This window comes from Bison bison, unplaced genomic scaffold (assembly GCF_000754665.1).
Source record: "Bison bison bison isolate TAMUID 2011002044 unplaced genomic scaffold, Bison_UMD1.0 scf7180017864291, whole genome shotgun sequence".
In the NCBI taxonomy this organism is placed as follows: domain Eukaryota; kingdom Metazoa; phylum Chordata; class Mammalia; order Artiodactyla; family Bovidae; genus Bison; species Bison bison.
The window spans coordinates 3,886,989-3,901,019 of record NW_011494863.1 but is presented as its reverse complement, the minus strand read 5'-3'; the positions used below and the strand labels follow the sequence as shown (position 1 = coordinate 3,901,019).

Here is a 14,031-nt window from a genome sequence, read left to right as displayed (position 1 = left end):
AACAGTGTGGAGATTCCTTAAAAAACTGGAACTAGAACTGCCTTATGATCCAGCAATCCCACTGCTGGGCATACACACTGAGGAAACCAGAAGGGAAAGAGACACGTGTACCCCAATGTTCACTGCAGCACTGTTTATAATAGCCAGGACATGGAAGCAACCTAGATGTCCATCAACAGATGAATGGATAAGAAAGCAGTGGTACATATACACAATGGAGTATTACTCAGCCATTAAAAAGAATACATTTGAAACAGTTCTAATGAGGTGGATGAAACTGGAGCCTATTATACAGAGTGAAGTAAGCCAGAAGGAAAAACATAAACACAGTATACTAACGCATATATATGGAATTTAGAAAGATGGTAACAATAACCCGATGTACCAGACAACAAAAGAGACACTGATGTATAGAACAGTCTTATGGACTCTGTGGGAGAGGAAGAGGGTGGGAAGATTTGGGAGAATGATATTGAAACATGTAAAGTATCATGTAAGAAACGAATTGCCAGTCCAGGTTCGATACACGATACTGGATGCTTGGGGCTAGTGCACTGGGACGACTCAGAGGGATGGTATGGGGAGGGAGGAGGGAGGAGGGTTCAGGATGGGGAACACATGTATACCTGTGGCAGATTCATTTTGATATTTGGCAAAACTAATACAATTATGTAAAGTTTAAAAATAAAAAAAAATAAAATAAAAACAGTACTCTAAGAAAGATGTGGTAATATATACAATGGAATACTACTCAGTGATAAAAAAGAATGAAATTGGGTTATTTGTAGAGATGTGAATGGACCTAGAGTCTGTCATACAGAGTGAAGCAAATTAGAAAGAGAAAAATCATATATTAACACATATACATGGGATTTTAAAAAATGGTATGGACACACCTATTTGCAGGAAAGGAATAGAGACACAGATGTAGACAATGTGAATGTGTGGGCATGGAGGTGGGGGGTGGGGTGGGAGGAATCAGGAGACTGGGATTGACATGTGTGCACTACCATGTATAAAACAGCTAGCTAGTGGAAATCTGCTGTACATTACAGGGAGCTCAGCTCGGTGCTCTGCAGTGATCTAGACAGGCAGGACTGGGGGGAAGATGAAAAGAAGGAGGCCTAAGAGGGAGGAGGTGGTGGTTTAGTCGCTAAGTCGTGTCCAACTCTTGCGAGCCCGTGGACTGTAGCCTGCCAGGCTCCTCTGTCCATGGGATTCTCCAGGTAAGAATACTGGACTGGAATGGGTGAATTTAACTCAGATGACCATTATATCTACTACTGTGGGCAAGAATCCCTTAGAAGAAATGGAGCAGCCATCATAGTCAACAAAGACTCTGAAATGTAGTACTTGGATGCAATCTCAAAAATGACACACTGATCTCTGTTCGTTTCCAAGGCAAACTATTCAATATTGCGGTAATCCAAGTGTATACCCCAACCAGTAAGGCTGAAGAAGCTGAAGTTGAACGGTTCTATGAAGACCTACAAGACCTTTTAGAACTAACACCAAAAAAAGATGTTCTTTTCATCATAGGGGACTGGAATGCAAAAGTAGGAAGTCAAGAAACATCTGGAGTAACAGGCAAATTTGGCCTTGGGAGTACAGAATGAAGCAGGGCAAAGGCTAATAGAGGTCTGCCAAAAGAATGCACTGGTCATAGCAAATACACTCTTCCAACAACACAAGAGAAGACTCTACATGTGGACATCACCAGATGGTCAATACCAAAATCAGATTGATTATATTCTTTGCAGCCAAAGATGGAGATGCTCTATACAGCAAAAACAAGACCAGGAGCTGAGTGTGGCTCAGATCATGAACTCCTTATTGCCAAATTCAGACTTAAATTGAAGAAAGTAGGGAAAACCACTAGACCATTCAGGTATGACCTAAATCATCATGATCATACAGTGGAAGTAAGAAATAGATTTAAGGGATTAAAACTGATAGACAGAGTGCCTGATGAACTATGGACGGAGGTTCATGATACTGTCCAGGAGATGGGGAGCAAGACCATCCCCAAGAAAAAGAAATGCAAAAAAAGCAAAATGCCTGTCTGAGGAGGCTTACAAATAGCTGTGAAAAGAAGAGAAGTGAAAAGCAAAGGAGAAAAGGAAAGATACACCCATCTGAATGCAAAATTACAAGGAATAGCAAGGAGAGATAAGAAAGCCAAAGAAATAGAGGAAAACAACAGAATGGGAAAGACTAGAGATCTCTTCAAGAAAATTAGAGATACCAAGGGAACATCTCATGCAAAGATGGGCTCAATAAAGGACAGAAATGGTATGGACCTAACAGAAGCAGAAGACATTAAGAAGACATGGAAAGAATACACAGAAGAACTGTACAAAAAAGATCTTCATGACCCAGATAATCACGATGGTATGATCACTCACCTAGAGCCAGACATTCTGGAATGCGAAGTCAAGTGAGCCTTAGGAAGCCTCACTACGAAGAAAGCTAGTGGAGGTGATGGAATTCCAGTTGAGCTATTTCAAATCCTAAATGATGATGCTGTGAAAGTGCTGCACTCAATATGCCAGCAAATTTGGAAAACTCAGCAGTGGCCACAGGACTGGAAAAGGTCAGTTTTCATTCCAATCCCAAAGAAAGGCAATGCCAAAGAATGTTCAAACCACCGCACAATTGCATTCATCTCACACGCTAATAAAGTAATGCTCAAAATTCTCCAAGCCAGGCTTCACAGTATGGGAACTGTGAACTTCCAGATGTTCAAGCTGGTTTTAGAAAAGGCAGAGGAACCAGAGATCAAATTGCTAACATCTGTTGGATTATTGAAAAAGTGAGAGAGTTCCAGAAAAACATCTATTTCTGCTTTATCGACTATGCCACAGCCTTTGATAGTGTGGGTCACCACAAACTGGAAAATTCTTAGAGATGGGAATACCAGTCTACCTGACCTGCTTCTTGAGAAATCTGTATACAGGTCAGGAAGCAACAGTTGGAACTGGACATGGAACAACAAAGTGGTTCCAAATCGGGAAAGGAGTACGTCAAGGCTGTGTATTGTCACCCTGCTTATTTAACGAACATGCAGAGTACATCATGAGAAACGCTGGGCTGGAGGAAGCACAAGCTGGAATCAAGATTGCCAGGAGAAATATCAATAACCTCAGGTATACAGATGATACCACCCTTATGGAAGAAAGCGAAGAAGAACTAAAGAATCTCTTGATGAAAATGAAAGAGGAGAGTGAAAAAGCTGGCTTAAAACTCAACATTCAGAAAACTAAGATCATGGGATCTGGTCCCATCACTTCATGGCAAATAGATGAGGAAACAGTGGAAACAGTGACAGACTTTATTTTCTTGGACTCCAAAATAACTGCAGACGGGGACTGTAGCCATGAAATTAAAAGACGCTTGCTCCTTAGAAGAAAAGCTATGACCAACTTAGCATATTAAAAAGCAGAGAAATTACTTTGCCAACAAAGGTCCGTCTAGTCAAGGCTATGGTTTTTCCAGTGGTCATGTATGGATGTGAGAGTTGGACTATAAAGAAACTGAGTGCCAAAGAATTGATGCTTTTGAACTGTGGTGTTGGAGAAAACTTTTGAGAATCCCTTGGACTGCAAGGAGATCCAACCAGTCCATCCTAAAGGAAATAAGTCCTGAATATTATTTGGAAGGACTGATGCTGAAGCTGAAACTCCAACACTTTGGCCACCTGATGCAAAGAACTGACTCATTTGAGAAGACCCTGATGCTGAGTCAGATTGAAGGTGGGAGGAGAGGGGGACGACAGAGGATGAGTCGTTGGATGGCATCACCGACTCAATGGACATGGGTTTGGGTGGACTCTGGGAGTTGGTGATGGACAGGGAGGCCTGGCATGCTGCAGTCTATGGGGTAACAAAGAGTTGGACAGGACTGAGGAACTGAAGTGAACAACAGACAGCTATAGTGATACACTTTGTTGTATAACATAAAACAACTATACCCCAATTGAAAAAAAAATAAAAATATTACTCTGAGAAAGGATCTAAAGGCTTTACCTGATTGCCAAATGTCTTCCTGGCACAAAAAAAGATTAACTGGTCCCTCAGCTAAATTCTGTTGCAAGTAAGTAGATATGTATCTAAATGAAGGATACAATCAAGGAATTAAAAATCTACCCACACAGTCTCAAGTAACGGAAGCAGTATGGTTTGTAAAGAAAAGGGGGTTTATCCTCAACTCCTCTCCTTAGTTTTGACTCCAGTTTTTCAACAAGTATTTACAGAGTACTTATACTGGGCCAGCTGCTGTGCTAGGCAATGGCGAAACTGCAGCAAAAAAGTGAAATTTCTATTAATATGGGCCTTCCTCATATTGGTATCCTCATTCCTCATCAAGATAATTGGTGGACAATGTACACATGTTTGCTAAACGCTGAAAGAAGAATCTTTAAGACCTGAGTAAGCACCACCAGTCTGTTATTAAATTGTAAGGTTCAAACCAAAAATCTTCTGGCTATCAAAATTTCCATTTCTTAGAACAGTTTCATCAGCTCTTCATCATAAAACAATTTAACTGATCTCTTCTTTTCTCCCAACTCACAGCTCAGGCGCCTCAATTAAATATCCTATGATTTTCATAAGAAATTGTTCTTCTAAAGGACATCTAACCAAAGAGAACAAGGAAAGACATGACGAGTACTACAATTCTTTTAAGACTTGGGCACCCTGATGATAGAATATACACTATTATAAATTCTACCTATATAAAAACACTGATATGATTCAAAGATGAGGCTGACAACCAGCTTCTTAACTCAGTAAGACAAAAAGAAACAAAAACAAGTAACATGGAGGTTTAATCCAGTTTCCTAGCAGCTTGGGGCCAAGTGGGGGGCTGAGGTGGGGAAATGGAAAATAAATTAGGAACCTCACTTTCAGACGATTTATCAGTTCACACTATGTGATGTTACAAAGAAAGCCTTCACAAAATGGACAGAAGTATTCTTCCACACCACCCTTCTACTCATAAAGAAGTGAGACCTGCATCATTACACATCATTACACATTATCCACTCCTCACCTTCTTAACCATCCATACTCCTTTGATCACTTATTTTATTAAGAAAAGAAAATGTAAGTTTCAGCAGTAGAATAATGAGCTGAGCTGAGCATACAGCTGGGATTACAAACTGCCAGGCCTGGGCCACATCATAGCAAATAAGGCTAAACGTTACTGCATGCTCTTCCAACTCATAGCCTGAGAGTTCAGACTGACTGCTAAATGAAATCACATTTTCCATACTAGTGAAAACAGTTCCTGCCCTGCACTTTAGTAAGCCTGGCCAGGGTGACTAAATAAACTCTGTGTTCAAATGAGCTGAGTAATTTAGAAAAGGAGCTACAAAGAGAATCCAAGTGTCTGGATATCTGTCCCTCCTCTCCAAAAAGATAATGGTATGAATTAACATTTAATGAGCACTTCACCACATAGAGGCCTTATCTAAGCACTTCACATAAATGTTGATCCTTATAAAATAATCTTATAGGACGATACTATTAATATCTCCACCTTGTAGGTAAAGAAACATGCTCAGAGAGACCAGGTCATTTCCTAGTGTGAGAGAGCTATTTGTGGTGAATAGGGATTTAAAGCCTGGCTGCCCGAGCCCACATTTTTAACCACCATGACATTCTGCCTCCGATTATGAGATCTCATCTGAATGGTCATCAATCTCACTTTTGCCTTTAAAACACAGCTCACTCTTTCAGATACTGGGTACAGAACATAAGATTCAAAGCAATTGCTGCTTCCTATGAGTTCCTGAAGAATTCAGGGGCTGGAACTTGGGCTTAGCAGAGATAGGCAAGAGGACAGACCGTTCAGTCTCAAAGTCCACAAGGACTAAAACAGAACATTTCTTTAACATGGAGGTCGGCAGGAGGAAGCCATGCTGACTTGTCCACTTACTAGACAAGTGGTTTTTCCTTAGTCCCTGATACTTTTTCCTTCTTCCGCAGCAGCAGCCCCAACAGAGGAGCTCCATTTAAAAGGGAGGGTAGACGCCATTCAACTACGTGCTTGTGCTTAGTTGGCTTAGTCACAGTCATGTCCAGCTGTTTGTGACCCTTTGGACTGTAGCCCACCAGGCCCTTCTGTCCATGAAATTTTTTCTGGCAAGAACACTGGAGTGGGTTGCCATTTCCTTCTCCAATGCATGAAAATGAAAAGTGAAAGGAAAGTCGCTCAGTCGTGTCCAACTCTCAGTGACCCCATGGACTGCAGCCCACCAGGCTCCTCCGTCCATGGGATTTTCCATGCAAGAGTACTGGAGTGGGGTGCCATTGCCTTCTCCAATAATGCTCATTACTGAAACACAACTCGAATTTCTTTCTCCATTATATATCCATCAATAAGATAAAGACATTCAACGTTTCTTTAGACTAGCATGTTACTGGTTGTTAAAAGCTATAATTTATTTAACAATAAGCTAAAACATTGTTAAAAAAAATAAAATTGACTTGGAGTTCATAAAGGGTTTTTTCCCAACCAAAAAAGGTGTTACTGAATGATGAAAGAAATAAAAGATGGAAACCAAGATTACCAACCCCTTCAATTAAAAAAAAAAAAAAACCAACACTGAGTAATCAATTACAGAATGGAGCTCTAAGTATAAAAACAAAAGATAGGTGCTGCCATTAACATCTCCCTGAAGTAAAGGAAATATTTGAAGATCAGCTAGAGAAAAAGGTTTCTGCTCCCTTACCAAAGCCAAAATTCCCAAGGGGACAGACCTAACTGTTAGGGAGATGGTGATTAAAGCAGATCTGCTAATTGTCTACTGGGTATATAGCTCCTGTAATGCTCCCCTGAGGCTCTCAGCAATGGGAGACAAAATTAGGCCTAATATTCCTGCCAATTACACTGTCATCACATGCTTGCCTTTATGTGTCTCTTCAGGAAACTTAAAAGCACACAGAGGTGTGGTTTTCAACGCAGGCTATATGTTACTGAGAGGAAATAAATTTATATTACATTTGGAAAACAATTATTTTGTGCTTAAGCTTGTTTTACTATGCACATTTTGGAGCAAGGAGATGTGTCTCTCAGAGACACACTTTCCCTGCAGAGGTCAGATGTTAACCTATGGGGAAACTAAGGTGGTTTATAAGAAAACCAAGTATGCGCAGACAGAGAACAAACACCAAAGGGTGGGAGAGGGAGGCGGGGAGACTTAAAGTGCAGTGTGTGAAGCAATTTAAGAACTCCAGCTTATTGGAGGGAACACACACACACACACACATCTACCCACCCCAAAGTGGGCTTTTCGTTCATACAAAGAATAGTATGCCCCAACAGGATTTTTCTTTCTGGGTATTTCCTGCCCTATGAGTTAAGAATCATTTAAGAAAGTCACAGAAATCAATGAAAAAATTAACAGGATTCTTAGAAGGAATTTGACATTTTATCTCTATTAAAAATGAAAACCAAAGACATTTAGGGCTAGATACAGGTTCCAATGCTAGCTCTGCACTGTGGTGGAAACTGTTAACCACCCCACAGTTTCTGTTCTTCCCCCTTGAAGTGGTAAGATCCCCTGGGCACTGCAGCCATGGCTGCCTATGCTCAGCCTACTTTTCTCATGCTCCTTTGTAGATGAATGTGGCCATATAATTATTTAGGGGGCTGTGGAAGTGGGGTATGCATCTTCCGGATCCCAGATGCTCTCATTTCCATTATCTGGCTGAAAAATGGAAGTGAATGGAACATGGAAAGCCATGGATTGAGGATGGCACTGATACCGATCAGGATTCATAGCCTTTCCCAATCAATAGAAATTGAGTAGAGGCCAGACAAGAAATTCACGCAAGGTTTTAAGGGCCCCAGGGCAGCTAGCAGGGGAACGAGAACAAGTAACAGCTTCCCTTACTTGCTCCCTGAGGAGGTGGGAGATGGCTCCTTATATGCAGTGAGGGTGGAGGTGTGTTGAGGGATTGGGCTGGAGGGGTGGCTTAGGTGGTTCTCTCACCCCTTAGGTGGTAGTGTGTGCAGGGGGCATGTGCAGTACCCTGCTTTTGCTCCCAAATCCCTGCTTTTGCTAGTTGTTCTTCAAAAGTGGCAGTCAGGTCTTCTGGTCTGTTTGTATCTTTTGCCCAGAATCTGCCCCAACTAAGCCAGCACTCAGTTATTTTTAGTCCCTTATAGCTTCTTTGTATTCTGTTGTTGGAGGACAGGTTTGTCCAGGTGCAAGCATTGCAGGAAAAGGTCCCAGGTTCCAGTCTGTCTCAGCAAAATGACCCTGTTAGGTATAGACTGCTCACTTCTGAGCTCCATGAGAGAAATAAACTTCTATTTTATTTAAGCTTTTGTACTTTGAAGTCTCTTTGTTATAGCAACCTAGCCTGTGCCCTACTAATAATAGCCACTTACTATCTATACAACTTGGGGTAAGTTATTTAACCTCTTCTAAGCCTCAGTTTCCTCATCTGTGAAACAGAATCATAACATTTAGTTTGTTAGGTACTAAGAGGTTAAGAGATGCCATGTGTCAAATCTGTGCCTTACAGACACACACACACAAAAGCTCAATTAATGGTAGGTGATAACAGCAGAGATGAAGACTACTTAGGAAAGGCTGCTTTGAAAAGCCTGTGACATCAAGCACCTACTGTGCTCCCAAAGCCCTGAAGGTAGAAATGTGTATCTGCTTTTGAGAGAGCTATCAAAAGTTATCAGTAACAGAGTATTCAGGGAAAATCAGGGGTATCCTGTATTTCATTTAGTCCAGGAGAAGAACTAAGATATGTTTATTTAATTAACTAGGTTTAGCAAACTGCACCTAAATCTTTCAACAGTTTTTTAAATCTTGCTCTGTATTATTAAATGTGATACAAATACTAGTTATTTGTCTATACTTAGTTGACTATAATGAGTTCCATGTTTGGACACAAAATATCTCAGTAGAAAATGACATTAATCAATACAGATCACCTAACCAGAGCAAGCTGAGAAAGAGACACACAACTGAACTGGAATCATCTGTATTGCACACCCCGTGTGATGCACAGCTCTACAGTCAATGCACGCTATGCCTGCCTCATGTCCCTTACACACATTTCCCTTTTTTGACAGTGCCTTTGTATGTGATAATTATTGGCCCAGTTATTGGCCCTCTGACAGTGTGGATTCTTTTTATCTTTTACTGGTGGGACATGGTCAGACTGTACTCTTAACGACTTCTGTAACCTTGAGATTTGCTGAGTACTGGAGCTGAGATCCTTGGCCCCAAGTTAAGATGACTACTCTGACTCTAGGGACTTCCCCAAGGTTCTTCCGTGGGTTTTACATGTCACAAGATGCAGGAAAACCACAAGATTACATCACCTAGCAGAGACAAGCACCTCTGAAACAGGAGGATAGATCACATTTTAGGCTTAACTCCTTTCGTGGATCATGGTAATCTCATCAGTTACAGTGGGATGTGAACCAGGTATAGCAATGGGAAGCTGAACCAGAGGGTGATGACAAGATTCTGCATCAATTGCATACACTTTTATCATCATTTAATCTATTAAAATGGATCTGAAGTAATGCTCTGGACTGCACTTTGTGGCAGTATCGATGAGTATTCTGTAAGTCAAACTGACGGTGCCTCTCTCTAAGAGTCCTCTGGGCATTACAACTGCCTTGGTGAAGGGGGGTCTCTGGTCTGATGTGGCGTCATGCAGGACCCATACCTTAGACTGAGAGGCCAAAGCTTCAGAACTGCATCCACACAAAAGCAATATCAATATCCAGGAACATTAGTCCAGGAATAAAAAAGATAAAAATAAAAAGCCCCTCTGGTACACTGATCTCGAGAGCCCAAGGTTTTATTTAGAGCAAAAGCAAAAACTGCTGCACTAAGGAAGCAAAACAACTCGAGACCTTTATTCTTGCTCTACTTCCCTGAATTGTTACTTACAGGTTCCCTGCCATCCATGGCTTCCATCCAGAGCCTTCGGTCCTCTTCAGACAATGCCTGCATGGTGATAACCCCGGGCCTATGGAGAAACAAGGACATGTAAACCAGTGCCACAGATGAAGGTGTGTCTTAAAGAAACACCCATGGAACCGAGGGAAAGGCTACTAGGGTTAATGGCGTGCAGAGAGACAGGCGCCCCTCAGCTCTTCAGAGCCACCTTCCAGCCTCAGAAAGCAAAGCCATCACCCCAAATCCCTCTCAGTAAGCCCACTTCCCTCAGGAAGGTGGCAGGAAACACCACCAGGACTCTACATACAGGACTCTACATACAGCTAAGTACACAGAGGAGTCAAGTGATTCCCTTCAGCCTTGTTTATTCTTTGAGATCATATTCGTTCCTGTCTCCCAAAATGCTACCAGAGTGTTTGACTCCAAGTAGGGGTACAATAAACTCCTCCCTGGTGGCTTAGTGGTAATAAATCTACCTGCCAATGCAGGAGACTTGGGTTCGATCCCTGGGTCAGGAAGATTCCCTGGAGAATGGAATTCTTGCCTGGGAAAGTCCATGGACAGAAGAGCCTGGCGGGCTACAGTCCATGGGTTTGCAAAAGAGTTGGACACGATTTAGCGACTAACCAACATCAAAAACTGAAGAGAATTATTGGACTCAATAAAAAGAGATGGAACATCCAAGTGGAGGGATCCTGGTCTAATATCTAATGGGCATTATACTTATGACTATATTAAATGTACACACTAGTTTCAAATGAATCTTTAGCACAGCAGGAACTAAATGCATTCTTTATGTGCATTAGCTCTTTTCACTCTCTCCCTGAAATATTCTTGCTCTTTCAAACTGAGCAAAGACCCTCCAGAAAGCATGCACATGATATCGAATAATGTTTGTTGTGTACCCCTAACAGATGTCACACAAGAGGGGTGCACCACAAAAAGGAACTTGGGAGAAAGGATTACAAGCTCTCTAGGCTCATTAAGACAGGAATTCTTGACTTAGGGTCCAAGGATGGGCCCCAAAGAGTCTATGAGCCACCCTCCCTCCTCCAAATGTTTGTGCCTTTTTTTTGGACAAATAATTCAAACTGCCTATCAGATTATGAAAGGACACTGCAACCCATAAAAAGTTAAGAATTAATGACTCAAATCCTCATCTTTAAAGTTTGAGAAAGCCTAAAAGGAAGGCAGAGATCCACTGAGCAAGAATTAAGTCTGCAGCACTGCTCAGGATCACAGAAGGTACAGTGGACACACACACGAACTCCATGATGCCTTGCACAGCACAAGTCTGGGTCCACAAACACCTAAGCCTATTTATTCAATCCACTTATAGTCGCTGTTCTAGCTGCTCCTGGCTTATTTCCACAGTTTCAATGAACATGCTAGGTCTACTTATATTGAACATATTTTAAACATCACATTTGTTTTCATTCATCCTTCCTCAACATCTCCAAAGAAAAAAAGTTTTCAAAGCATGGAAGCATGGTGGCTGAGAGGTAAAGAATCTGCCTACAAATGCAGGAGACATGGGTTGGATCTCTGGTCCGGGAAGATCACATACGTTGTGCAGCAACTGAGTCCACGCACCACAACTACTGAGCCTGTGCTCTAGAACAGTGAGCTGCCACTACCGAGCGCACATACAACAACTACTGAAGCCTGCGTGCCTAGAGACTATGCTCAGTAACAAGAGAAGCCACCACGATGAGAAGCCCAGGCATTGCAACTAGAGAGTAGCCCCTACTCTCTGCAAACAGAGAAAAGCCCACACAGCAATTAAGACCCACTACACACACAAAAAAAAAAAACATATCTAGGGGAGGCTGGGAATGAGGGGCACTGGGGAGGGAGTGTTAGTGTGGGAGGCGGTGAACGAGAGGGTTGGGGCAGGGAGAGGAAAAAAGACCAGGCGGGAGTAGCAGGAGAGGCGGGGTGTGTGCAAGTGGCTGGGGGTAAGCAGGTGGATGACAGGCAGGCGATGGGACAGAAGCTATTCCCAAGTGGGCAGTCACTCTTTGGTGGGTCACACTGGGTGCTAGTACCTAGACCCAGTGACTCAAAAGGCACAGTGATTTACTGCACAGGCCAGGGAACTCCTTCGTCTTCTCCCACCATTGTCAGCCCATCTAGTGTGCCTGACCTGCTGCGTATCTGCAGACTGCTGGCAGCTGCGGCCCTGTGGCTGGGGCTTGGTGGACTGATTCTACTCTTTCAGTTTAAAGCCACATACAAAGCTTTAATAGCTTTGAGATGAAAAGTCTACGAAGCTGCAGTCCGCTGTGGAACTCTCAGGTCCCTGAGCCTGAAACTCTTTTTTGAGTGTTGCTGTCAGTGTTGTTGCGCCTGGACATCAGGCATCCCCTTGGCATAGAGGTACCCAGCCTGGCCCTGCCTCACTGAACTTGCACTTCTGTGCTGTGCCTGAGAACTTGAATTTTAACCATCTTCTCGGGTGATCCTGAGGCACCTCTTCCCACACAGACAGCCCATTTTTCCTTCATGTTCTCCCCACACTGGAGAGCAAAGACACTCTACTCTCTACACTGGGGAAAAGCTACTCTCTACACACCAAAGTATCTCAGTTCATTTCCTGCTAGGTGTTCATCAGCAAACAGTGAAACCACAATAGCTTCCTAGCAGACCAAGATCTCAGGGACCTTGCAGATGTCACATCAACTTCATGGCAAACAGTGTGAAATTTCCACCCAGAGTCACAAAGAGGAAGTTCAAACAAACTCAGACGCTATTAAGGGTGGGCCACTTGGCATTAGTAACCAGGAAAGTCAACAGGATTTGTTTTTATTTCACGAAGAAATATCAAAAGATAAATTCTTTTCCACGTGTGATTTTGTTCTTTTTTTTGGAGGGATGGGGTGACATAAAGCTGAATAGATTTAACACACTTGATACTAATCCTATCACCCCAAGTTCAGAAAACTTTCTCTCAGCCTCATGTATGTTAACATCTGGATCACAGTATTATACTATCCTTTCTAGCCATCTAGAAAACACTCACTTGGCTTCAAGTTTTCTTTTCCCTTATTACAATTTAAACCACTATTACACAAATCTCTTATGTCTGTAATTCCTAGAACCAAGGTAAATGGGTCAACTTTATTTTGGAAACAAGTAGTCACTTCCTTTCCATATTCTATGCCCCTGCTAGCCACCATCCCTCAAAACAAAAGAAACTGAGCAAAACTCTCAATGACCCTACACATTCCATGCCAGTCCCGATAAGACAGTACACTTTCATTCAGGTATCAATTTAGTTCATGTGTGAAATGCATGTGGCTTTTCATAACAAAAGTGGAAAGATAAAGAGGGAAAGAGACAGAGGACTCATGAGGTAGGAGTGTGGAATGAGGGAAGGAAAATATGACACAATAAAAGGAAAATGGAGCAAATGATCAGAGGTCTTTTCAGCTCTGCAAATAACTGTGGTCCTCAGATACAGAGAACAAACTAGCAGGTACCAGAGGGGAGATGAGTGAGAGGAGGGACAAAATAGGTGAAGGGAATTAAGACATACAAGTGGCCAAATAAGTTGTAGGGATGTTATGTACGGCACAAGAAATATAGTCAATATTTTATAATAACTTTGTATGGTGTGTAGTCTATAAAAAAATCACTGTGTTGTATACCTGAAACAAAATTAATATTTTAAGTCAATTATACATCAATTAAAAAAATAACTGTGACCCCCATCAAACAATAATAAAACTACAATAATAATAACCCAACTCTGTGTGCCAGATAGTGTGTTAAGCACTATATAGTAATTAATTCATTTCATCTTCACAACTACATCATGAGGGAGGGATATTCTCATTATCCCATTTAGCAGATGAGAAAACCAAGGCACAAATAGGTTAAGTACTTTGTCCCCAGTTACAGAGCCAGGAACCAAACCACACAGTCTAATGCTTTGCCCTCAAGAACAAAGCTATGGGAAACATGGAGGTACTGCAGCCGCCAGAAAGCTTCTGTTGGCCATCAGAAGGGACGAGACCCTCCTGCAAGGCCTTAGTGAGCTCCTGCCTAGGGTTAAATGAGGTCGAATGATTAAGAGCTCTGTGAAACCT

At 42.1% G+C, this 14,031-nt stretch overlaps 1 protein-coding gene across 5 annotated transcripts in view; it reads right to left on the bottom strand.

Annotated features, from left to right (window-relative positions):
* Positions 1-14,031, bottom strand: part of ARHGAP26 (Rho GTPase activating protein 26) — a 476,468-nt gene that overhangs the window by 284,521 nt on the left and 177,916 nt on the right. For all 5 annotated transcript variants that reach the window (XM_010850441.1, XM_010850442.1, XM_010850443.1 and 2 more), the window contains one exon: positions 9,932-10,010. In XM_010850441.1, the coding sequence (XP_010848743.1) occupies positions 9,932-10,010 (79 nt within the window). The remainder of the gene's footprint in view (positions 1-9,931; positions 10,011-14,031) is intronic.